The sequence below is a fragment of the Vidua chalybeata genome, chromosome Z (assembly GCF_026979565.1).
Source record: "Vidua chalybeata isolate OUT-0048 chromosome Z, bVidCha1 merged haplotype, whole genome shotgun sequence".
Lineage (NCBI taxonomy): Eukaryota > Metazoa > Chordata > Aves > Passeriformes > Viduidae > Vidua > Vidua chalybeata.
Genome location: NC_071570.1, coordinates 23,249,442 through 23,277,389, shown reverse-complemented (window position 1 = coordinate 23,277,389; position 27,948 = coordinate 23,249,442). Strand labels below are relative to the sequence as shown.

At 36.7% G+C, this 27,948-nt stretch overlaps 1 protein-coding gene across 1 annotated transcript in view; it reads right to left on the bottom strand.

The window, feature by feature from the left end:
- GLIS3 (GLIS family zinc finger 3) overlaps positions 1 to 27,574 on the bottom strand; it is a 114,759-nt gene extending 87,185 nt beyond the window's left edge. Inside the window, exons 1-3 of the mRNA XM_053932828.1 lie at positions 27,497 to 27,574; positions 24,303 to 24,510; positions 18,832 to 19,942 (exon numbers count right to left, since the gene is read on the bottom strand). Coding sequence (XP_053788803.1) covers positions 18,832 to 19,942; positions 24,303 to 24,510; positions 27,497 to 27,539 — 1,362 coding nt within the window. The 5' untranslated portion in view covers positions 27,540 to 27,574. The remainder of the gene's footprint in view (positions 1 to 18,831; positions 19,943 to 24,302; positions 24,511 to 27,496) is intronic.
- Positions 27,575 to 27,948: the final 374 nt, after the last annotated feature.

Genomic DNA, 27,948 nt, shown 5'->3' with positions numbered 1-27,948 from the left:
TATTCAAAATAATTTCCTTCCCTGCCTCCTAGGAGAGACCGTATTCTATTCACTTGGAATATAAAATTCTAAGAATAACAGAGAAAATGGTGTATGCTAAAAACTCATCTATTTTTACACAAGTTTTTGAAGTGATGTGAGGTGTACAGTGAATCTTCCCTTAAAGTGTCATAATCTGGTGCTGCCTAGTGTTTAGCCAATGTAACTACTTTAAAAATCTGGGAGAATTTCTAAAATATTGTATATCCTGGTCTTTGCATCCTTTGCACAATGAGATCTAAATCATTCTGTTTATGCAGATGGAAAATTATGGAGCCAAATATGTCTAACTGAATCATGTAATGACAATATTTCAGAGAACGCAAGATTTTTGTCTTAAGCAATGTTCATTCCTGTCTTAATATTTCATAATGCTGAGTCATAAACACCAAGGAGAAAAACAGTAATGAATATCAGCTACTTCTCCTTGCCTTATGTACCTTTGCATAGGTAACTCTCAGAAAGATACTCCTGAGACACCAAGTTTTGAACAAAGATTTTTAAGATCTAGACTACTACAATAATGTACTTTTACATTAATATACAAGAAATGAAGATGTCCCATATCTCCAGTGACTAGTCTCCTAAAACCATCATGAAGGAGTAACAGCTCCTCTCACAGTGATCGTTCTGCATGCTTCAGGTTTATTATAGAAATCCCAAATCTTCAAAGAATTTGCTGGGGAGTATAATGAGTAACTCTTTGCATTAGAAAGATCCACAGAACTTTGATCATTCTCCCAGGAAGCATCAGGTCACTGTGAACTATGCAAGATGATTAGGGTCAACTATCATCCTTCTACATGCAAGCATTGCTGCTGTCAATTGCCCAGTCAACCATAGCAAAATATACCCACTAATAACCATTCATATCTGATGTGCTAACTAGAAGTTTAGCTACTTAATTTGTATTGAAGTAATTGTGAGGCTTTTCATCTATCAATGTAATTCCATAGAAAATTAAATCGAGCCATAGGAGCTTGATAAAAGAGACTCTAGTGATTCATGTGTTAGTGGTTCACTTTGTTGCTGGTTTCATAAGAGAAGCTCAAAACTCATATCTCAAACTAACTAGAAAAAAATCTGTATTTTAAATATCTGAGTCCACAACCACGTACATTTTAAATTAAAAGATACACTACTTCTATTTTATGGTCCTTCTTTTCCATTCCATAGTTAGCCTAGGAATTTAATTACTGAGAATGAATGAAACTAATTAGATGTTAGAAAACCACTTACCCACTATCTTATTCTTCTCCCTCCATTAAAAGGGCCTAGTATTTGTATTATGTTCAGTAATTGTATTTACAATATAGATACTCTATACATCTCACAGAATACACAAACATGTGCACAACATTCTGAACATGGATAAGGCACATGACCTGTTAGGCTCCTTCACTCTCCCTAACTAGTCACTTAAGAGACTGCAAACGACTGCAGCAAAGCAGGATTCTCAGACATCCTGAATAACTGAGGCCAAGGTGGAAGCTATGCTTTGCCACAAAACTTAAGAGGCTCTCAGGAAGTTCTTTTCCCTTTCAGGACATTATCTGTCCCAGACAGGTAACCAATTACACGATGTCACATGTCAATTGTTCTTCTTTGATCAGGAACAGTTGATTTAGAAACAGTTCAGCATAAATAAAACAACCAAGGTACACCTGGCCACTTCTGTGCTTCCATAAATCAGTACTCCAGGACCTGAAAGGTAAGACTGTGAAGCTGACAGAGTAGCCCAGAACAATCAGGTTACTCCCCGCAGAGATCCTCACTGACTGCTCAATCCCAAATCCTGTCCCAGTATTCTGATAAAAATCACTAGTCTTGAGTGCTCTGTTCCAGCTACTGCTTTTTAACCATTTACTCGTGGACTGCTTAGGTTTCCAGTCTAGCCCAAATCCAAATTTTTAGTCCAGGTTCCTCTGACTGCTGCTTTGAGCCACTGGATGCCAGATGGTCTTGATAAGGTTTTTCAAAAAGTGCATTTCTTGGCCTCTTTGTTCTGGACCATACCACTGATAGTGGCCTAGGTCTGGCCATTAGAACTGACCATACCTATTGTCTACAGGAACTTCTCAGATACTTCAATTATTTTAACTTTAGGGATAACATGAAAAGTACACTACTATTTTTTTTTTAACTGGAAAATGCACTTTTGTCTTGCCACACCTGTACTCAAAAACACCTCAGTTAATCTTATTTAATCTGAATAAACACTGACTATAAGAAAAATTATAGAAGTTACTGCTGTAGATACTCAGGAATGCATGAAGGAAGATTCTGTTTCTTGCTGTATTCTGCTTTCCTCTGTATTCTGAAAATTTTTATTAGATGCATCTGATAGATGTACATGATATCTATATAGATAGGCACCACAGCAATGACCTTTGAAGTACAAAATAAAGCCAATTATATTTTAGAAGCATAAGACAGTCAGATTTATAAGATTTATAAAATATGTGGATGTCAGTTTGGTAAAATATAAAGCACAAAAAGAAATAGAGATCACTAAAAATGGAAACTGCATCTCATTGCAAACAGAATTCTTATGAATCATTCAGCTGCAGAAAGATATTAGATTTTGGTGCAAAAACACATTCAATTACACATACCCTGACATAATTATAAGACGGTTTTCAGTAAGGTGGTTTTCAATATGTAGAAACTTCTGGGGCAAGTGAGTGCAGGCTGCTTACACCTTTTCTTAAGAACTGGACTTTTGACCTGATACATGGGCCTTATTTTTTTTTTTTCCCTGTGAAGAGTTTAGAACTATTTAATAGTTCACTATTTGCAATGGACAAGTCACTCTGTTGCTAACAGATGCCTTTCCTTTAGGGTACCACACATCTCACACCACTGCTGCTGAAAAACTTTCCAGCTGGGATAAAATAAGGAAAACAAACTGTTCATTTTTAACCTGTTTAAAGACAGCTAAAACCTGCAGTTTTTGCCCACCCTTGGGGTGCTCAGTCGCATTTCAAGGGCTTTTTAAATTTAGCTGCTGTTCACTGGAGCCAAGGAATACAGTCTTCACTCAGCATCTTACTGCATGTAGCTACGCATTGTATGGTATGCAGCTTGGAGATTTCAGATTGTTCATTTACCTAACTGTGAATTCCTATTTGTGAGTCAGAACTGTTCAGCTTGAAAGCCACTGTAATTAAGCTGACATGCCATTCAGTGACCTTGGCATAATCCTAATGAGATCTAAGTCACAGACAACAATTACTGAAAACACAGGGGTACAGTTCAAACAAAGCAGAAAATACTAACATTTTCCATGAGCAAGATCAATGTACTTTAAAGCAGAGAAACATAATAAACTGCTTTATCAGCTAAGTCTCTTTAGCCACCACAAAAAGTGGCTTGTACCTGGATAGCACATCTGGCAACAGGATCAGGCAAACAAATTACTCAAGGAGATTAATTGATTGCAAACTAAGGCCTTTAATAATGCTTCTTTCAACAGACAAAACACAATACAGGCATGCCTTTTAAAAAAGTCAGCAATCAATACTAATCCAGAGTCAGCCAAGTTTTGTAGCTCCTGTTCTACACTGCCCGTGAGAAAAACTCAATTATGCACTTTGTTGTCATTCCCATCAATGGTCTCCTGCTTGAAGTGAGAAATCTGTTTTTCTTTCTCTTTGAGAGGTTATCAGCCCTTGAAACATAGAGGTATTTTCTGCTACTTACAACTAACTTAAAAAGGCATTTTAAAAGCATTTGATGGTGTTTACAGAAATGCTAAAAGCACCATGTTTCAGAGTGCTATTATATTGCTGATGACAGGTGTTGAATTAAGGCAAAATAGATGCCTAATATCTTAATAAATTAAGAGCTGGTAAGTAGATACTCCAAAATTAGTATAAAAACCTACTTATGTCAAGCAGTAATAGCCATATTTATTAGAAAAAATCAAATGACAGGACAGCATATGGTGTTTTGTTACTTTGGCTTCATTTAAAATATACAATTTCCACTACCAGCTAGAATTTCAATACAAATTTAGCCAGATGAGACTCTTGTTTACAGATATAGCAGAGTCAACTTTAGCTATTTTTACAGGGTATGGTGATACTTCTGATTGATTTCTGTTCAAATATTTCTGAATCACCCAAATTTGTCAAAAGAAATCCATTATCTATGAAAGGATTAGTCTTGCAACTTAGCTATTTGTAGTGGTTCAAACTTGTGTTACTTTGCAATATACCTCTAGCAATCTAATTCATGTTCTGCCATGCACATGTCAGATGACATAATTCCTTATAAGAGATAAGAAAGAAACTTGTGCTTCTGCCTAACATGTGGGTATTCTGATACATCACTACTTAAACCAAAGGGCATCCACAGTAAGGCTATCATATTTTTAATACCACAAGCCATGAAGATCATACATTTGTCAAAGGCAATTTGCCTTTGCCTTCTAACAGGCAGCAAAGGGAGACAGCATGTTTTGCACAAGAGATATTTCATTAAGAGATATTTATAACAAACAAAAATAGGGCTTTCAGAAAAATGGAGTTCTCAAAAATCAAAATGTCTGTTTATATACACAATATGAAGCAAAACTAATCAAAACATGTTTTGAACAGCTTCTTTACATAAGAATGCAATTTGCAACTAGCTCTGGACTCAGGGAAAGCCAGTGAGGAAAACCTTCACATTTCCTGGGATGGATACTCTGGGACGTGGGTGTATGGGCCATGTACCACACACCTGCATATTTATCAGTATGTATCTCATTAATTTCCCTAAAATAATGAAAAAATGGTATGATAAAATCCATCTGACCTTCTGAATATAGCCAGCAAATTGTTACAGATAATGATATTTTTCCTAAGAGGCCAGCTTCAAGGACAGTAGGAGGGGTAGTTCTCTGTCAAGTGCTCAGTGCCCCACAGAAAACATTATAAAAATGCCCTGGGTATCTTTGATGTAAGGAAAGTGATCAAGCTCTTTGCTGCTTCCCTACCCTTCTCTCTGATTTCACACATCAGTTGCAAATTTCTTATACATGACCAAACACTTGATTTATTGTAAGGTTCAGGTTTTTTCACCATAAGGACCAATGCATAAATTTGAGTGATTCCAGGCCATAATTAACTAGGAAAAACTATTCCAAATTTTCAACAATTGTTTTTTTATTTTTCTATCAGTTATAATATGCTTAAAAATTTTTCTCACTAAAATATGCAGCTAATTACATACATGAGTCAAAAATGATGCATACCCTCTTTGCATCCATGTTCACTAACAAGACCAGCTCTTAGGAATCTCTGACCCAGGAAAGCAGGGCAAGGAATTTTGCAAGGAAAACTTTCTCCTGGTCAAAGATGACTGGGTTAGAGATCACCTAGGTAAAGTGGATATCCACAAGTCCATGGGCCCTAATGGAATGCATCCATGAATGTTGAGAGAGCTGTCACCAGTGTGGGGCTGCTGATGATCATCTTTGAAAGGTGGTAGAAATCAGGAGAGGTACCTGAGGACTGGAAGAAAGCAAATGTCATTCCAGTCTTCACAGCAAAGGTCACTAGTGGTTTTGCAAAACCATGACAGTGACCAACAATGGCCTCTACAATGAAACAGATATATGGATGGATGAAGGAAGAGCAGTGGATACTTTAGCAAGTATTTCAACACTGTCTCTCACAACATCCTCAAAGACAAACTCAGGAAGTGTGGACTAGGCAAGGGGACAGTGAGGTGGATTGAGAAATGGCTGAACACCAGATCCCAGAGAGTCATAGTGACTCTCATAGTGAGTGTCACAGTGTCTATTTGGAGGCCTGTCTCTGGTGATGTCTCCAAAGGTTCAAAACTTGTCCAGTTCCATCAATAACTTCAATAAATGGACAGATGCATCCTCTGTGAGTTCATTCATGACACAAAGCTGGAAGGAGTGGCTCTCAGGGAGGCATGCAGCCCTTCAGAGGGACCTCAACAGGTTGGAGATGTGGGCAGAGAAAAACTGTCTGAAATTCAACAAAGGCAAATTCAGGATCCTGCAGGTGGGGAAGAATAACCCAGCAGAGGCAGGGGGCTGATCTGCTGGAAAGCAGCTCTGTGGAGAAGGACCTGAGTGTCCTGGTGGGCAACATGCTGTCCATGAGCCAGCAGAGTGTCCTTGTGGCCAAGAAGGCCAGTGGGGGCATTAGGAAGAGCACTGACAGCAGGTCAAGGGAGGTGATCCCTTCTCTCTACTCAGCCCTGCTAAGGCCATATCTGGAGAGCTGTGCCAAGTTCTTGGCTCCTCAGTACATGGGGTTCCTGGAGCAGGTCCAGTGGAGGGGAATAGAGATAATTAAGGGACTGCAGCATCTCTTACAAAGAAAGACTGGGGCAGCTGGGCCTGTTTAGCCTTGAGAAGAGATGGATGATGGAAGATCTCATTAATGTGTTTATGTATTTGAAGGGAGAGTGTCAATGGGCAGAAATTGATGTACAGGAATTTCCACCTGAACATTAGGAAGAATTTCTTTACAGTGCAGGTGATTGAGCACTAGAATAGATTGCCCAGAGAGGCTTGGAGTCTCCCTCATTGGGGATATTCAAGAATGTCTGGACACAATCCTGTGCCATGTGCTGTAGGATGACCCTGCTTGACCAGACTAGATTCTGCTAGTTGCAGAATCCATTGAGGTTCCTTCTGACCTGACACAGTCTGTGATTCTGTGAACTACAAGTATTTTAGAGACCAGGCTTACTGAATCCCACACAGAATGTTTTACAATTCTGACAGTTCTTTCTCTTAATAGTTAATAGGTATACTTGAAAACCATCAAGGTACTAACACTTCACAAGTTACTACTTATTAATCATTGTGTACTATATGTATATAAACAGCCTACTCCAAAAGGGAAATAAAAGGCATTTGTGAACTCAGGAGCTGTAACAGACTAAGTGTTCAAAAACTATGAATTTTGGTGGCTTTGCAGGGGCCAGAAACATGCAAAGTTCACGTAATACAATAATTTGAAACTGAATGCCCACAGCTGTAGATTAGCTCACCTTCTCACACTACAAAATCTTGCATATAATTCTATCAGCAAATGAAGAAAAGTATAATACTTTTCCTAACTTAAGAAGCTGTTCTTCCAATTTTCGTATCAACAAGCTTGAATGACCAAAAGTTGCTAAGAGACCTGGTATGACCATAACCAGAAGACACAACCTCAGAACAGAACATTTTATCTTACCCTGCAAGTAGATATAGATGAAGATACTAAAATAAGATAAATAATTAAATAATTAATCTGCCTGATCCTTAACAGGGACACATATGCTCCATTTAATATTTTAGCTTTCCCAAAATATATGTGCCTTTTCAACCCTGGTTGAATACTCCACAACTTCCTGTGCAACTTTAAATAATACATTTAAATTATTTTCTTCCTCTGCATTTGTGTTTGAAGCAGTGACTGGGGTGGAGGGTGTGAGAGCAATGACATAATGTTTTATGAAATCATGACCTCAAAAAATTTAAGTTACTGTGAATGTATAGAATGGATAATTATTTTTCTGTGACTCAAGTCAAAACATTTTTCTTTGTAAAGATTTTAATCAACTTTAAAAGAAAAGGCTACCTGTTAGTAAACTAGGTCCCCATTTCATTTAGAGAAATTGCATTTAACTTCAGAAATAAAGTTACTTCACCTGCACAGTTCAGTTTCTGGGAAACCTACTGACCAAGCAAACCAAAATACTATATAAGTTAATGCAAAGAATCCCAAGAACCATACAAAAATTAAAGAGTTAAAGCTATTTAAATCAGCCCTCTCTTTCCACATGAAGGGATTTTTAAAAGCAGGGTTTGGGTTTGCTTGTTTTTTTAAGAAGCCTTTCAGGAAGAATGAAAAAGGATGGAATACACAGCATCGTAAGATGTATTTACCAAACCCACCAGCAATGAGTCAGATTCTAAAACACCAACAGAATATTTCTTGTGCCTTCCCTAGAGTCACTCTAGAAGCAAAACAAAATAACTGTGTTTTGATTTCCTCCACCATTTTAGAGATTATGATGTTGTTTTTATGGCTTATCAGTACACTGAGGGAGGCTGTCAGGATCACTAACATTGTACCTATCGGTCTTAAAGAGACAGAAGTGAGCTGACTGCCTAAACTCTGAGCTTGCTGGATATTTGCTAGAAAAGATCCAAATACCACATATCCAGGATTAGTGTTGTGGCCTGCTTCCTCTACATAGAATTGCACAAGGACTGAGGAATCTTTGCAACTAGTACAAAAGCGACTGAATCGTGTCTGTAAAGGTTAAAAATTGAGAAAAGTCATGCAAATTTCAAGTATGCATAAAACAAGAATGCTTCAAATTTGTGTTTTGTCTTCATCATACACAAGGTAAAGCCTGGTAGCCTAATTTTCTCCTCTTCCTTGTGACAACATGCCGAAGTTAAACTACTCAACCATGTTCTTCCATCTCATCCTCTGGAGAAGCAAGTAGCAGCAGCAAGAAATACCACATGCAAGCAGCAGGTTATCTAAGAGGACATACCACAGCATGTTTCTAGCCTCTGCCACAAGCAGTCTGTTGCAAAAATGTTCAACCTCCCTACATCCCTAGACATGCTCTCTGTATTCATACTGAGACATGACTCCACCCTTACCTTTGAAAGGAACATGCAGCTACCTCACTCTGCTGCAAGCTTGTTTTGCATTCTCTGAGCTAGTAAAGGCCTCATGCTTCTAACTTATATCACATACGCACTATTAAAGAAAGAAACATTGTCTCAAGGTAATGCCTTAGAGATGGAAAACCTACTAGATTTTTTATCTACCGGGAATAGAAATAGAGCGCCATTTTGTCTTACTCTCCTTCCTTTATAAAGATTGTTTTTTTACTGCAGCAAGTTCTCATAGTTATTTATCCTTACCAAAGCAGTTAATTTCTATCTTTTGTTCCTCTTTAAATACTCCTAATATCTTAGACATAAAATTGTATCAGAACTTCACAGCCATGTAAGTCTTCAAGGGCTGGATGATCACTATCCTCCTCCACATAAGCAACCTAGAAATCTCCTTATTCAGGTCATTTTCGCCTTCTCTATATCCCTTAGGCTCAAAGAGTGTCCAGGTGTACAATTTCCTTGCTGATACCATCTTTGCCTGATGATAAAAGAGGATCTGTCACACCACACAATATACACAAAATACAATATGAAATAGCACAATGTTAACATTTTAACAATAATTCAGCTGCAAAAGCCATGTTGATGGATTCAGCAACCCATCTCTCCCTTCCTAATGGAAAAAAAATAAAGTACCTCCATTATGATGACAGAAGTAAAAGAACTGAAGTTAGTAAACAGAACCTGCTATAAGTTTATTTCTGCTTTCTTCTAAGTCTTACAAATACTATCTACAATTTTTCACTGTAGATAGTTGAAGGATGATGGGATATGAGTGTCCAAAGAGGCCATCACCATTTTTCAAAATCCGTGATGATTCAGACTTAGTATTCAAGATTAGTGTTGCATTCAGTGGCCCTTCAGCTACTGTAACAATCAGAACTAGAACTAGCAAACGTCTGCCTTTGCATCCCTCACAAATATGCATGATAGACTTTTGAGAACCTTCTCACAATTAAAGCAGGTCAACAATCCTTCAAACAGCTTGCTTTTAAATTTGGAGGCAAATTCTTCACTGATTCACTGAAATGCCACAACACAGGCTTCACAGATACTCATTTAACTAACTTTAACAGTCTGAGTTTGACTGGGGAGATGTTGCATATTTTCAGTTACCATGCCCACAGGGCTATCAGTAATAATGATTTCTACAGTATTTGCTCAATCTATATGTCTCCTTGACAACTTATGTGATACTGGATCTGCTTTACTGGTGCAGGCATAAAATCAGTGCCACAACCTAGCAGGTCACATTGTTAATTTACATAATGGATTCAGACCACTTTTATCCAGTCATTTAAAACTCAAGAGTCCTTGTGACACAGTCAGAGCTGAGCAACCTTGTTTCTCAACAGTGGCTCAGTTTTAAAAATGTGGTCTCAATAATTTCAGCAATCTCAACATAAATATTCTCTAATTCAGTTTATGCTTATCTCACTCCTTTAAACAAACAAAGCAGACCTCATGTTCATGCCATCTACCAACTTCTGTAACAAATTACCATCAAATACATTAAAAAGTTGGACAAGTATGTCTGAATCATTTGGAAACTTTAGGGATCACAGGACTGGACCTTTGTCATACCAATTATGTAAAGCCATTGGAAAGAAATCCATGCATTTTTGCAAGCAGACAAAGCAGGCTTTTCATAAAGCAGCCTTGTCTTTCTCTGTTATGTGACATCTCCTAATTAAAATCAATTATTTTTTTATTGTTGGCCCAGATAAGCTTGTTTGCATAGCTACATCTTCTTAAAACAGAAATCTGAATGTTATTAGGAAAAGACATCCATTGACAGTACAGCAGACCTTGAAGAAAAGTGGCATTGCTTGATGTTAACATCTGATTAACCTTGGAGGCAATTCTGCAAATGCTTAACAGTAAAAGAGCAAATGAAATTTAATTTTATTTTAACATATTTATAGAATTGTACCAAAATATACACATAAAGGCATGCTGTGATTTTGACTTGAGCTTGTGCCAGTTGATGACCAACAGAAAGCATTAAAAAAGAGAAAAAGAGATATTGGGAAATTATTTAACTACTCTATGTATGAAGCACACTGTTTCATGGACAGCTGAGTAAGATTACATTTCAACATATCATGAAGAAACAACTCATAAAAAAATTTCTTACCACAGTGACATTTCTCTAAAATTATTCACTTGTGACCTTGAATCTTGTAATTATGAGTGTTAATTCTCAAGAGCTGAATATTCATGGAATAAAATTGCTGTATATCTGTAAAAACAATGGTAAGAAAATAACAACCCTAAATTGAAACAGACTTTAATTGACAGGAAAAATAAGCATTCTGAGTGGATAAACGTGGTATCAGAAAATAATCACCAGGTGTCTATAACAATATTTAGCAAACCCTGATGCATTTAACAGATCACTACTGTTCTAGACACAACAGCATTCTCACTGGTTCCTTTCTGAATTTGCTTTTCTTAAGTAGTCCAGCATTCTACACAGACACAGACTGAACCTTCACAGTGACTAGCTCTAAAAAGACTACCCTGTTTCCATGCACTGTGTTCAGAAAGATTTGTTCAATAGTTATTCAAATCCTGTTAACCCAAGATGAACAGCAACCATGTTTCTGTGACAGAGCACTCCAATGCACTGGCTGTATTTGGTAACATCCTTGTTCAAGGTGCCTGTTTCAACCACTTGCAGGGAGAGTCTACTACAATCATGTTCTGAACAGTGCTTAATCCTTATTCAGTCCAAGTTCTCTGGAAACCTACCCTCCAAGTAGGTATCTGTAAAAGCAAACAAGATTTTAGCACCTGCTAAATGCCACCCCAGTTAATTGGGACTATAATAGCAGTAAGACAGAATTGCTTCACGGATCAGAGTGAATCAAGATGAATCTTGTCTTCTCAGTGTTTGGATTACTGTGCTTGAGATTCAGGAGAGATGTTATTGCTCTCCACAACTTTCAAAGGGAAGCTGTAATGAAGAGGAGTTGTTCTCTTCTCCCAAGTGCAGGGTAAACAGCTGGACTTGTGATCTTAAAGGTCAACCTAAATGGCTCTGTGATTCCAGATGCGTCATAGAAATCAATGGAATCACTGAATTGTGCATGATTCTGCCTGGACAAATCTCACTGAAGTCTACAAGACTACTGCTTTGCAACTTATCTATTAAAACAGAACCAGTCCCTTCCCTTGAGTCCTTTAAGTGTTAAGTCAGTAACAGTATCTTACACTAAATCTGAATAATGAGAAAACATCAAAGAATACCTCAGAAGAATACTTCAGCATACATTTGTGTTTAGCTTTCAACATACTTCAATATATGTAGTGCACTAAACATACTTAGTGCAAAAAGCTATTTGGCATTTTTCCATTTCCTAACTACTCGGTACAAATAATCCAATGATTGTTCTATGCAGCTTAATGCTCAACACTTGTATTTAAAGCCTGTGTTCAGAGATACAGCATAAGACTTAGATGTCTGGGAAGTTTTCCACAGAACACCAGAAGCATTAATTAAACCCCTAATCCTTAAGAAATCATGTCAATCACCTGAATAAAGCCGACAGTGTGTTTATTTTTAAGTAAAACTGTATTTCCTTTCTGAACGAGTAACATTGCAATTGTGGATGGCACAATCTATTAACTAGTTCCCTCTACTTCCCTCTTTCTTTCTTTAAAACAGAATAATGCTTTCTGGCAAAGGTCTCTGTCCGTTTCTATTGTAACTATATCATAACTTGCATTTTCTGTTTTCCTGTCAGATATTGTTACCCTTTTCTATCACTGAAAGGAAAGTTTCAAAGTTTACTGACTCCATTCCTGATAGAGGCCCAGTCACCAACCAAACAGGGATGCTGAAAAGGCAAAAGAAAATTAGTAGGAAAGAGCAGAAGTTATCTATAAAGATTTCATGACTTGGAGAGTAATCCAGTCTTCACACATACTCCAAACCATCAACAGTAACATTAGTCCCCTTCCCCTCATCCTCTCAGCTTTGAATTGAAGTAATTTTCAAGTTTAAAAACCTATGTTTAAAAAACAAACAAAAACCCAAAATGTGAACCCAAATCCAACCAACCAAAAACCCAACACCAAAATACCCTCCAAATTTCTTGTAGCTGAAATTTTGGTAGATGTAAAGTATGTTTCAGGATTCCTTACTTCAAGTAGATGAAATTTAAGAGTCCTTCATTTTTAAGTTTACAATTTATTTATAGTTTCATATAGCAATGAAAAATATCTAAAATATATTTCATTAAAATTATGCTACAGGGAAATAAAAATAAATAAAATATCTTTTTGGTGCCTATCCACAAACACAGAGAGGTAATAAATTAGAAACCGTTCCATACAAACATAAGTGATTGTGCAATTAGGAATGTTTGTTTCTATTTTGGGATACTTCACATTCATGTTCTGGATTACAATGAAATTAAAAATATGCCTGTTTCATTTGCAAAATTTCATGGAAGTTCTGTTTTTAAATTTTTCAATTATATAAGTCAAAAGGCAAAAAAAAAAAAAGCTGATTCAAATCTTTAATATCAAAATCAAATTATCAATTAGAAGAAAAACAGAAGTTAGATGTTTCATAAACATTTTATTCTGAAACCTAAAACACAGCTCTCTAGCTACCATTTTTCACTTTTATATCATTTATATGTAGAAAGGAGCTTGCTCTGCAATTTTTGATTGCTTAGAGATGTTCTGCTATTGGGGGTCAGTATCCTGGGTACCAGAGGGCCCTCTTGTCCTCACTGAACTCAAGCACAAGTTGTGCATCTTCAGCAGCCAAAGAAAAAGCACCTATCATTACATTTTGAACTATAAATACAGTATATATTTCATACTGAAAGGATAATGTTGAAAGACCATTAGTACAATTCCTGAGAGGCAAAATTCATTAGTCTGGACTAGATGCCATCTGATATGATACATGAGCTTGAGCTGTTTGGGGAGGCACACCCAGAATTCATAATTCACTTTTACTTTATACAGCTAAGACATCATAACCATGACCAGAAGACTGGTCAATACTAATATTGCACAAACTTGTGAGAGCTAGGGAGGCTTAGCTTTATAACAGACAACTAAAGCCCAACTTTCTGTATCCATATGCCATGATATTGTTTAATTAATCATTCATCTCTGCTTTTCCTGCGGTATTTCTGTTTCAGTTTGTTTACTGAGTTAGTGAAAGAATCAGCAACAGGCAAGTGTAAATTTAGCTCTTTCTAATTTTCAAAATCTTGACTCAACAACTGAATTATCATTCTTGTGACATTGATTAAGACAAAGTGCTCAAACACTGCTTTAGAATAGTGGAAAGGTCTTCTGCAAGCATATAAGGAAAAACAGATTCAATATTTTTAATAGTTTCTGTTTTATCAAGATTTCAGTGCAATATAGGATGTGATATGGACTTACCAAGAAACATGGCATATACTGTAAACAAAATATTTGCACGTGCCACATACAAGATACCATATGAAGACACAGTGCTAAAGCCCAAAGACAGAAGAAAAGTCCCAACCATTTTTACAGAATGTATTTCTGGTTTTAATCAAAATTCCCACTTGGACACCATTTTCCAATGACACGTTCTTCAAACAGCACACATACACACATCCATCCAAGTACTCATACTCACTCAAGGAAATTTGCTGGTGTCCCCCAAAAAAAAGCATTAAAAAAGTATTTTAAGTTTCATGTTCTCTTTTTCACATACATTCTTTTTTACATGCTTTGTATGTAAATAATTTCAGGTATTTAGCAGATGTTAAATGGATGTTTCTTCGAATCTGACAGTTATATTAGCAATTTTATTGGTTGATATCACATCAAATTGCTGCACTAAAAAAAAGGTGGTCATGTAGTACCATCAACATTAAAGGCATTGGGTAGAAGCATAGCTCAGAGTTTACAGAAAGAAACAAGACTGAACTCAGCTTCAAAAGGGAAAGAATTCTTAGCATCTGAATAAAGCTGTGAAGTGTGAGCTTGGAATTTATTGCTAACATCATGCTGCTGCTGCTTACCCCAGAAAAAATGTGTTAAAAAATGTGTTAAGCTTAATGTTTGCATAGTAGGACAATACAGCTAATTAAATACCTCTTACTGGACCTGAACTTGAAAAGTAAAAATGTTCACTATAAAAGAAGGGAACCTGGGTAGAAAATAAGCTCACAGGTAGAGTCAAAGAGAACAAAGGTCATAATTTCCTAATTGCTACTCTGAGGTTTCAACAGCTACTGGGAATTCAGCCTTTTTCTAATCCAAATGAAATCTGTGGAAGCCTCAAATGCCATTGTGATGTAATTGCTGTCAAAAGTTACAGATTATATCTCAACCACTGTTGTACTTACTACTTGCATTTCAATATGAATTTTTATTCATAATTTTTTCTTTTTTGACTTATTCCAACAAAGTACAAGCTAATGCACAGATTAATAGATAAATACAACACATTAGAACAGGCTATATCTACTTGGTATGAAGAAGTTGAGGAGCAGGCACTAAATAAATTATTCATCTCATGAATAATTTTTTTAGTCACCTAACCAGGTCACTGAAAAGAAGAATGTTTCCCAGGTGATGTAAGTTAGAATAGAACATGAAAGATGTTTAATGAATAGTAAGGGAGCCCAATGCATTTTAACAACTATTTAAAGAATTGCTATTCCAAACAAATACTTTAAGTTCGGATCTGATTATCCTGATTGTCACATGTTTTTATGTGCTGATATTTAACTACCATTCACCTTTCAACACTTTTATCTTCCAAAATCAAAGAAGACAGCTCATCCAGAACAAGCAGGAACTAAAGAGTAATATATCACTCGCAGCTTTAGTTTATTGCCCTAAACTATTTTTACATAGTTTTGTTAATAGATACTAACTCAGATGTGGAAAAAAACAAATGCTGAGGTCATTTGACTCTGATTTTAACTATAAGCACGGTTCTGGTTTTAACGATAAGCATATCAAGTATTGAAGTCCAAGCTGTTCTGCAAGTCTCTTCCGAGATGATTTCATCATCACAAAAATAATAATCGAGAAGAATAAAATTATGTTATAAAATTCAGCTTATGAAGTTGTGTGTCTAATTTCACATTATCTCTACTATTGTTACAATACAACATAGAAGTAACTCTCATCTTAAAAATTACTGAAATGTCATAAATCTTGCTGATGTAAAGCTCACTGTGATATCACAGCAGTCCTTAGGGATACACAGCACAATATGTAACAATACACCTTCAATATGCAACAGTACAGAGATAAACAACACTGACAAGTAAAAATGCTGACATGACAAGTATATTGACTAGGACCCATTGCAAATTATGCTCAATGAGAAGATTGTGTCTTGCAAACTGTTGGGAACCATCAACACGTGCAATGTTTACACAATGATTAGTGTGTGATGGCAGTACAATGACCAGTGTTACCACCTGCCTTTGATTGCAGGATGTCTTGATAGATTACACTAAGATAGTTCCTTCCAATGACTTACTACTTCTGCTACATTCTTTACAGTAAATCTCATTCATTAATATAATAGATGTATACTTGGCATTTTTCCTTCCCTTTTCCTGCTTGGTCTACTGGACTTCCTCTTACTAGACTCTAAAATGCAGTGAATACAGAGACTATTAGTTTCAGTAATTTCAGCGAGACAGGCATGCTACACCTAGAACCAGAAAATAAATTATAGAAAAACTCTAGATGGACAAATAAAGATTAAAAATTGATTGTTTTGATTTTGCACTTAAAAGCATAAATTCATAGAGGTTTAGTGAAAATTTTCAGATTTCTTTTGCGTAATTTTTTGTTACTTTGGAAGTCATTCTTCATTATCATCTTGCCCAAAATGTTCTCCCAAATACCTCACTTAAAATCTTTGTTTAAAACCTTACATGGATAAAATCATGAATATGATTGCAAATTTCACTGCTTGGTGAAAAAGGTATGATGTTTGACTGAAGTAAATTTTCTAAACATATCAAGAAACTATGGTTGCTGGACATTAGAAAGCCAAATACATTTTTCTAAATTCACACCATTTGTGAAATGGCAAAGGAATAAAGCATCAAGTTGTTTCCTTCAAGCCATGCTAAAGAATGACATTTCTGCTTGCATATCCCAAGAAAGGGGACATATGTTCCAGATTTACACTCGCATTATGAGGGTTATCATATCACCTTCAGTATTTCTACATTTAATTTAAATTCTCAACGTGAAAGAAAGATAAGCATGTGCGTGCTGCTTCTGATATACAAACTTCTTGGTGGTATCCAGCAATGCTTGCTTCAGTTCAGTAAAATTAATCACACTTTAATGTTTAAAAACCAATCACTCTTTGAGAAGCTGATCTAGACACCTCTTATATTTTGGTGACACAGCAAGACTTGGGGTGCACTTTAGTTTTGGCTTAGTAATCTCAAAAACTTTATCATATTAAATACCTTATCTACTTACACATTCTTTATCCTCAGTGAAAGATCTTCAAAGCTAAGGAGGCTTTATAATCAGGAGGTCATTGTAAGGACCCTTTCTGAACAGGGAGGGCAGGGAGTTTAGTGTATTACCAACATGATGTTTTACCCAGTAATACAGGATCCTTCATCATAATTCTTCTACTATAAAAACCTTGGGTTCTTGGATTTACTCTTCTTCAGCGCTCTTTCATCATTCCTGCCCTCTTTCTCCATCCTGTTGTCTATCCTTACTTATCTGCTGATGTCTCTCTCCATTTCTTTAATTACATGTGATATTCCCTTGAAAAATTACTTTCTTGACTCATAGTAATTTCTTTTTTCCTCATTCTCTCTCTTCCCACAAAGGTGATGAGAAATCCTTGAGGAAGAACTGAAATTAATGGTATACCCTGATCCAATATATGCAGACAGCAGAAAAAGAATATTATGGAATTTAAAAAAATATTCAGAAAGGAGAGAGCCTGAGTTAAGGTTCTGGTGTGACAAAAGGGAAGGATAAAAAGCCTTTCTAGCATCACAACACAATCTTTACTAGGTTCTTTAAATTCAGGACAGAAATCTGGAAAGATAACCACTCTATCCTGGTTAGGATACTGGCCCTCTTAAAAAAAACAAAAGAAAAAAACTTTTTCTCTTAACTGTACAAGCAAACATCTACATCATGCTAAAAAAATTATTCAATGCTATAATACACTAATAAAGATTCCAAGCACTAATTTAAATTTCACCACATGTAAACATATGTTTTTTAATCAATGATTATTCCTAGAAATTATATATTCATCATCATTTATGCTGTGGACTCAAAACTGCACTGGTGAGGTTGCTATGTGATGACACTAAATAAGCACTTGGTAAGGTTAAGCTCATTATCATCCAAAATACAGACCATATGTAAGGCAGTTCAAGAATCTGAATTACAGAGATTATAGAGGGTGCACTAGAGACCAAGCACAAACTGATTACAGCCAGATTATTAACCTGTGTGACTACCTATGTATTAGACTGACTTGCAGTGACCCTAAGAAACTTCTCTTGCTAGAAAAACATGACTTCAGGGGTTGAATGCTCACTGCTAGAATCTGTGAAAAGAAAAATTATTATGGGATTTATTCCTAATGTACTAATGAAAACAGGTATGTGAGTTTGGTTTTTTAGTAGTAGAACAAACAGCTCCCTTAAAAATGCCCAACTTTTCTCAGTTTCTTGTGGTAACATTATGCAAGGTCTTGAAAATTCTTCAAGTCAAAAAGGTGTAACATGATGCAAGAATCTCTCAGGATAAATTGTGACATTTATTCTGCAGCACTTTTCCTGCATGTATCCTTCATGCAAATATTTAAGTACTGACTCTGCCTCAGTATTACATTATGAAGGTTTACTATGTCACTTGTTGCAGTCTACAATAAAAGTTTACAAAGTTAGAAAACACAACATTTTCTCTAATCCTATCTGTTGAAATGTATTACATTAAAGAACACCTTTCCTTTCTGTTCATGTGGGAAGATAGAACAGTCTTTCATTCTCACAGACTAATTTAAAAAGTACACCATTAAATAGGAGAAACAAAGGCAGAATTACAACTTCACTGTATTTCCCTAAGTTATAGAGTCTTTGGTTGTTAAGAAAGACAGAACTCAAACTCACTGTGCATTTGTTCGGCTTCTCTCCTGAGTGGACTCTCATATGAATCAGCAGTTTGTAACGGGCATTAAATGGCTTGAACCTTCGAGGGCACCCTGCCCAGAAGCAGGTGAAGTCCTCTCCCTTCCTCTGGTCTATGTGGATCTTCTCTATGTGCCGCACAAGCTCCTCTTGATGGTCATACATCTTCCCGCAGTCAACCCAGCAACAGCCATGCTTGCCATTTAAATCATCCAGCTCACCATCTTCCTCCAGTAGGGCACCCGGGGCAGGAGGTAGCATCTGCAGCAGGGGGGTGTGGCTGGGGAGGCCATGTGGATGCCGGTGCTGGTGAGCATGGTACGGCGGGGGTGGCCCTTGTGGAGGAGGCAGTGGCAGCACCAGGGGTGAAAGAGGCATGTCAACAATAGGGCCTGAGAAGTCATCCAGCTGTTCATTTTTTAGAACATCCATTGCCTGGATGTCCATGGGCAGCACACCCTGCTGGATCACCATATTATTTGTGGCAATCATCTGCAAGCTGGCTTGCTCCAGCTGCGGCATCCGCTGGTACTCACCTGTCCCATTCTCAACATACCCTGGGAAAGTGACATTGCCATTCGCCATGAGGAAAGCTTTCTGGGCAGTTGAAACAGAGCTGTTTTGGGGTATACAGCTTCCTCTCACTCCCAAAAAATGTCCATAGACCTCAGGCTGTGGGGAGACGTTTGCTGGCGATGCCTTGGAGCTGTTGATGTAGGCCACCAGAGAAGTTGGGGATGTACGAATGATTGTATTGAACTCGATCCCAATGCCGTCAGACAGAGGAGATACAGAGAGTGCTCTCTTTTTGGAGCGGGCTGATTGACACCAGACTGAGGACTGGCAAGGACTAGAGTAAGGGGAATTCTTATTTTCCATGCCATATAAGTAGGATGGTAATGAGTTACTGGATGTAGATGCTTCAGGTGAAAAATTTATTAAGTTCCCCAGCTCACTGCCATTTTGTAAACCATGGTCAGGAGGAACAGAAGAAAGTGTCCTATGCGACCACTCTTGTTCAATACTCAGAGGGGAATGACCTTCTGACAAACTTAACGTTGTAGAGGCCAGAGTCTCACATGAGAAGAGTGACCTGAAATAAAGGTATGATAAAGTAAGCAGTTAAATTTGGAAGTAGATCTTTTACCTTCACACACACACTTAAAATTAAGGAAAGGCTACATGCGAGAAAAGCTCTCCCTAATATTAGGTGCTCAAGTTTAGCATACTTAGTTAATGTAACAGTAGTTATACAAAGGTAATACACGTGTAAAAAGGTCACTTAGGAGACCAACTTAAAAACTTCAAGATTTTGAAAGAAAGTTACTGTAAAGATTCTTGATCTACCAGTGCAGTATTGCAGATTGCACATATTTTCATCAATTGTGGTGTAAATAGGTTTGGACTTCTAAAGCCAAAGCATTATGTTCCTACCTTCTATGAAAACCATAATGATTTAAGTCAGCTATTATTTTTGTTTGAAAAAAACAGTAAGAAAACTGATCTAAAGAGAATGAATATTCAACCTGAATGACTTTGTCAATGCATACAAATACTACAAATACTTCCCTACAGACGTTTTATATATCAAGTTTATAAATATAGATAATATCTAAATTTACAAAACAAACAAAATAAATTAGTAATGTAGGAGAACTGGTTGAAGAGGTTTCTTAGATTTGATTTGAAGATGTATCTGCCTCCAAGTCAGCAATCCAAATTTTTTATGAAAGCTTCATCTTGCTGTTATCAAGCATTTTTCACAGAGATATCATGAAACTTCTTTATGCTGCAAATATTCTTTGAATAGCTTAAAAACCCTCTACATATAGGCCCTTAAAAGTATTGTTTTGTACAAAGGGGATAAAAAGGAAATAAAAGGGGCATCAAGGTCCCTGAATCATGGCTGTAAATGCTGGCTGAAGGTTAACTGAATTTATTTCTTTGTTTCCAGTTCACACCCAGGCAGATCTAGATTTCCTACCAGCTAGTGGTGCTATCAGTATATTAATTTCTATTTTAAAGAAGCTCTTACAATAGGAAGAACTGCTTATGTATCTAGATAAACCTCACAATCTCAGAGATGCCTCTGCATCTTCTGTTTTGAGAATTAATTCTTGGGTTTATTATTTTAATGATACAGTTTTGAAGAAGCACGAAATTTCAATGACAGATCAAGGACACTGGAGGGGAAGCTTGGCACAGCCTGAGAAAGAGAGGAAGCCTGAGAGAGAGAGGAAGTAGTTTGCAGGTGCTGTATCTGTAAGATAGCTTGCAAACAGGGAAAATGTAGCTTAAAAGAACAGCAAGCCTTGCTGTGATGACCAGTGAGAGAGACGGTTAAATGCCCCTTCGTGCAAGATGCTTGCTTTGTAACACATGGCTGTTCTGCTGTATCAGAATAAGAAACATCCTGTTCTGATTCAATGTCAGGGCAGGGTACTGTCATGGACCTTACCTGATTCCATCAGGGTTTAAACGACACTTGCAAAACAGACTACAGACCAAAAGCACAATTAGCATGCTGACTACAATTTGCACAGGGAGAAATCAGAAAAAATTAGTCTGCTCTATCAGGTCAGTCTTGTGTGCCATTTCAATTAAAGGGATGACTTCTTGTGAAAACGTTGATTAAGGCTGTTGTCAGTGGGCTTTGTTAAAGCACAGTTCATTATGGGGTTATTAAATCAGGCTAGTATGCTGTGACCCCAAATACAGATCCACAGTTTTCAACACAGCAAGACAAGTAAGTAAGGTTTGATTTCTCCATGTTATGATTCATACCCAGAAAACATGAAGAGAGGGTACGGGTGCTCTGCCAGTTTTTCTTTAAGTTTTTATATTCTCTTTTATAAATAAAGAAAAAGAAATCGTGCATCAATAAAAAGTCTATTTTTGTACTGAAAAGAATTTTAAGCAGATGCATAGTATGACCAGTGTCATACAAAAAGTTACTAATGCCTAACACAAAGGGGCATATCCACCAGTGAAGCTGAAGAAAAATTGTTTTTAAAAGTTTCATAATAAGACAAAAATTAAAAGCTGGCCCAGAATTTCAAGTATATAATAAGTAAGAGCCAGCTATTCTGAAGAAGCTTCAGCACTTCAGCATCTAAAGTCAAAAAATAATAAAAATTCCAGCTCCCCAAAAAATAAAGATTTATTTAAAATTCAGCCCACGCTGTGACTAAGTAGTTTTCTAATAGGAGGAAAATAAATACACCTAATATGAAAATGAGGGTCCAGATCTATCAGGGTGCCAGAATTTCAGATGGTATTAATTCAGATGGTATTAATTGGTGCATCTGCTTATTGTAAACTAAACCAGCTTGAGTTTGGACCAGATCTTTAATTAACATTTACAAGAGATTACTTGCAATTACATTGTATTCTCCCTTTGTGTACAGAGGCCACAATGTCAGAGTACAATCCAGCATCCTGAACATAAACATAGAAGAGTGAAAACTATGTTCTCTCTTTTCATGGTCTTCTATTTACTAGCCAAAAACCCTTTGCTCTTTCCTAGGTCTTTTTCTGACCTGTGTCAAAGCAAATGGCAGGATTACAACCGGTTTGATGCAACACAACAGAATACTCCAAAACAGTTTTGCAGAAACTCAAAAAAGATGGGAAAGGTTTTATCTCCCACGGTCTGTACAGCAGAATCTGATGCTATGTGTAGCAAAACTCGCTTTTTGCCAACGGGTTTCTTTCTTCCATCAGTAAAAATCAAGAAAATTCACTTCAGCTTTGGTAAATTCAATAAATTCACTGGCTTGGACTGAGCTGCCAGAACACAGTTCATAGTGCCCAAGATTTAAAATCCAGAGAAGGCACTCTGCCCAGGATGAACCAGTCAACTACACTTAGGCAAAAGCAGTTTATAGTTCAAGAAATTTAATTAAAAAAAACAAAAAAGCTCAAAACCAAACAACAGACAACCAACCTCCCCAAAAAACCAAACAAGCAAAGAAAAAAAACTCTGCACTGTTTTGACAATCTATCTGTGAGTTAGAATCTGACTTAAAACGTCTTTTGGCCTATCAAACAGACAAATTGAGGTAAAAATTGCTGAAATGGACATTCTTTGTGTGATAAACTTATTTTATAACACCTTCATTGATAAATCACTAAAAGGTACTCTAGAGACACCACAGTCTTGATTCTGCCAGAGTTTCAACTTGAGTTTGCCCCTAGTAAATGTTTCTTTGAAATAAAATCAAAACTGTGTAACTCAGTACTGACATGATATATTCAACTACACATTCAGTGTTTGGAACCATACAGGCGCACCTAAAACTTAAATAAGTAACAATTATGTAATTATATTTTTCTAGTATCAGTTTTATTTGATCTGAAAGGCATGCATTTGGATTTGTCATTTGTCATCATCTTAGCCTTGAATGGTTTTTGCTGACATGTCTACATAGGAAACATAATTAATTTTGTAAATTTTCCCAGGGGGCTCAGTCTTCACAACTAAAGTGACAGAAGTGTTAAAAATTACCTTAAGAGTAAAGCAAGGTTTTATTCCATTTGCATACTACCAGTTTTAATTATTTCAGGAACGTCACTTGACTTGTAATAAAGCAACATAGGAAATGTCAACTGCTTTGAGAATAAAGATTCTTACAGTCTTTTGAAAATAAGAAACTACATTTCAACTCAGTAGGCAATGCGGAATGTAGATTTCAAAATAACACACTAGAATATTTTCTCACTGTATGTTCAATATCCAGGGATGTGCCTAATGTACTTATAGGGTGGTTCTCAAATATCTGTTTTCCTCTAATTCATGTTTGCTGGCAAAACTCAAAGTCATAATCTCAAAACTTACTTAAGCATTTAAAATTAATTAATAAATATTTTTTCTGCGGGGTAGTAATATAAAAAGGCAACATTTACAGTAAGTGGTCATAGTTTTCTTTACTATGCAACAGAACTAGAGAAATTTGCAAGTTTTCAAGGACAATTGATAAGATTAATTATCAGATGGTAAAGAAACCATCGGAAAGCAAATGCATTTGATGAGAGAGGAACATGTGCATTAATGGTTTTTTTTGTCTGTCCTTGGTGTTATTTGAAAGGCACCAACATGGCACACTTAGCACTATGTAGATGTGATACGTGGACTATTTCTGCTTACTATGCTTCTCCATAACACTTCCTATACCTAGGGCAAAAATCTAGATAGTGACTACAAAACAACCTTTATCTAATAAAAAAAGTTCTATCATACTAAGATTTTGTGTGGCCAAATTTCACCCATTATTTGAATGATCCAAACAGTATTATTATAGTTGATCTGAATTAAATTGCATGGAATTCAATTTCCCATGGCATAACAGAGAGTGATTTTCTGATTTTAATTATCAGAAATATCACATTTTAATTACAGAAGAATTAAAACCTCCTCCTTTTAAAGTACTGAATATTAAAAGGTAAGTGAGGACCTTGTATCTGATGAAGAAGCACTCAGGCTAGAAGCATCCATAGACTTTTGTAAGCAAGGGCTAATCTGGCTGCATGCTGTTGAAAGCTGATTCACTGAAGGTGAAGGAGGTCCCAGCTGTTGAACTGTCATGGGATTGCTGGTGACTATTGCATTGTTGCCACAGCCTTTTCCAGTGGACTTGCCCTTGTGTCCATAATCAAGACCTCCTAAAATAAACAAAGCAGGTTAGTATTTATCTTTCATGAACCCATGATGAGGCACAGAACTCACATTGTTGCATCCCATGAACTCTGTCATCTAACTCCTGCATTTTTATCACATCACTTTGCAAACTCCAGAAAGTAATGGGAATCTTCAGATGAGGACAAAACAGGGGGACCAACACAAGAACTTTGCATACTTCTCAAAACATAAATAGCAATATTCTACAGGGGAATTAATAGATCATGCATGTGTAAAACATGCTGAAGTACACAAACTAAAGACCAGGCATGACAGAAAAACATCAGAAAAAGCACCAGGTTAAAAGACCTCAGCTGAGGAACAGCTTTCTATGAAGAAAACAGGAAGAGAGAACCCAAGAAGGCTGCCAGAAGAGCACCATGCCCCAAGTCCTACCAAACCCTGCAGCTGCACTCGGTGCCAGCCCTTCCATCGTTCCTGCCACTACCGATGCATAAAGCAAGGAGACCACTGATACACACGCAGACAGCAGTGCTGGCTGAGTAGTTTCACTAGCAGGAGAGAGTTACAGCTGGAACCCAGCATTCCTCAGAGGTCTAAGGAGAGGAAATTTGAGCTGAATCAAACGGAGAAGTATTCTGGTCTTTCTTTAAAGGTCACAGTCTGCTCTTAATCATTGCTGCCATGACTTAAACTGATAGCTACTAGACAGTAGCACAAAAGATAGCTGGCAACTGGGACATGCCTTCAAAATGCCCAGTGTTCTTTTTGTTGTGATTTAGATCACAGATGGTAGTTTACAAGATTGCCTCCATTAAACCACATTGAGATTAGAAAGTTAAAATGTAGGTCATAATATGGAAGTTGTTGGACATCTAGCAAATTCTCATCACAGCTGAAAATTAATAACTAGACAATTCACATTTCTAGCTGCTTCCCTGTTCAGAATACTCCACAAAGCAGGATAGCAACATTAGGACAAACAGTGAAAAGTATTTGTATGTAACCCATTTTCCTAAATTAATCTACTTTTGATATGGGCATACAACTCATACAACTTTTTCTACAGGTTCTTCAGATGGGTTGCGGACTGCAGAGAGAAGTACATTAAGGCATTAATGGCTCTCCCAGTCAAAGGAAGAAAATCCAAATCCTTCAATTCCCTCCAGATCAAACAGTTCCAAGGACAAACATGTAAAGAGAATTCCTGATTCTGCACTCAAGTCCACTGTGGACACCACAACAAAGCATTTAAACTCTTGCAGGATTATTGTCTGTTCCCACGACAGATGTTCAATTAAATCAAAAGAACTAGATAAGGTATTTTAATTTATTTCCTGTGAGGCAGGAAAGTACATATTTTGAACTCAATAAAGCTGAATCAATGTGCTTCTCAGCAGTTGATTTTATAATGTTACAGAGAATCAAATTGGAACCAGTAGCAAACATTAGGGAAAAAATGTAATTTGCCTCTGATAATAACATGAACACTACTCCTCTTAGCAAAAAGCTGGATGGGGTGAAATAAATTCACAAGCCCCATTCACACTATAAAAAATACATAATATGCCTGTATGTATGTGTGTATCATAAATGTTCAGTTAGCTATTTTTTAGAAAATTGCCTTTAGTATGTAGAGCCAAAGATATTCTGCACCAAATTATATAAAAGAGAAGTTACTATAACAATGTAGGAAACCCAAGTGGGTTTGACACTGAAATACAGTTGTAATGATGCTTGGAGAGCATATATACATAAATACATACATACAGATGTATATTTATGTGTATATATATATATATATATATATATATATATATGCATGGAATACTTAATAATACATCAACCTACTATTTAGCATTGAGAAAATGTACCAAATGTATACTGATCCTTTCCTGGATGATGCCATTAACACCCTTCACTTAAAGGCCACTTTAAACAAATTTCAGTAGAAACAATAATATCTGCTTTATCATATCAGGAAATCAGGAACTGTGCATTTGTCAGATTTCCATTAGGGAAAGGCCATACGTCATCTCAAATAACAATGTGCAACAATACAGTGAAATTACTACTTACTCATTACTAAATCTGAGCTGCTTGAAGCTTACATGTCAAAAAAAAAAAAAAACAAAACAAATCCCATCAGAAAAACCAGAAAAGGAAGTAGTGCAAAACCAATGTTGTTAAATTCAGAAAGTTGCATCCTCAGTGCATCCTTGTTTCCCTTTCAATTACAGGGTCTGCTATTATTATCTGTGTACAAACAGTACCGCAGGGATGCCAACAGCAGGTAAGAAAATTTGCTGTGTAATGGTAAGGATGATGAGAAAAAGTGACCTGGTTGCTAGCCATTGAATGGAAAACATGAGAAATTAAGTACTTTGGGGACACTATATTACTGGAATGATAAACAAAAGTTATGCAACACTCTAGTCCTCATGAACATTTGTCCAGATTTTCTCTTACGTGGAAACAGAAGCAAAAGGTTTTCTTCTTTTTACCATTGACAAACATTTCCTTTTATGACAAAAAAATTACAATTCTTCCACTGAAAAGAAGGCAGGATTTATTCATGGAAGAATAAATCATTGGCTCCCACCACTGCAAGAGACTGAAAAGTAAAAGGCTGCTGCTGTGAAAAGCAGTCATAACATTTCATCAGCTGCTTCATATAGGCATAAATGTGTCAAAAGACCATTGTTAATACCTTGTCCAAGCCCTGCAAGTCACTGAACAATATCAACAATTGATCTGAATCAAGCAGCAGCATACAATCCCATCTATGTTGAACTAAGTCTGAGCACAAGATTGGAAGCTTATGCTGACTTCAAGCCCACTACAAACGTACAGACTACATCTGATCTAGCATAAAGTTAAACAGGCGCAACCTGGACCAAGCCGGTCATGAGCCTGCTGCTGAAAGGCAAGCTGTCAGAACGTGTATTCAAAAGCTCTGGATAAATGTCAGAATAACTATGTCCAGCAACAGCATTTGGCATCACATACCCAGAATGCCAGAGGAGCCCTCAGTCCAGGTTTCCTGTATCATTGTCCTGAAGCCTGGAAATGTCAGGACAGTGAAAGGACAAACAGAAATTCCTCAGTGCCTTGAATCCACATCAGCTGAGATAAACAGGAAACTCTCAGGAGGATACAGTAGGTTTAAATGACACTGTAGATTCTAAGAAAAAATAAGTAAGCCAATATTTTAAATAAGCAAAAGAAGTAATTTCTTTTCTTTTATACGAGGATATAGATCAGGAGACAGTCCAATAAAGCCAACAACAAATAAGGGAATCAGTCCTGCAGTAGCTCAGTGTAAGAGTTACAGCTGACCAGAGCAGGTGCTTATTCTAAATAAACATAATAACACATAAATCAAAACTGTTCCTTATCAACATATAACAGTAATAGTTAACAAGTAGAAACAGTAAAAAGAATTTATGGAAATATTTTAA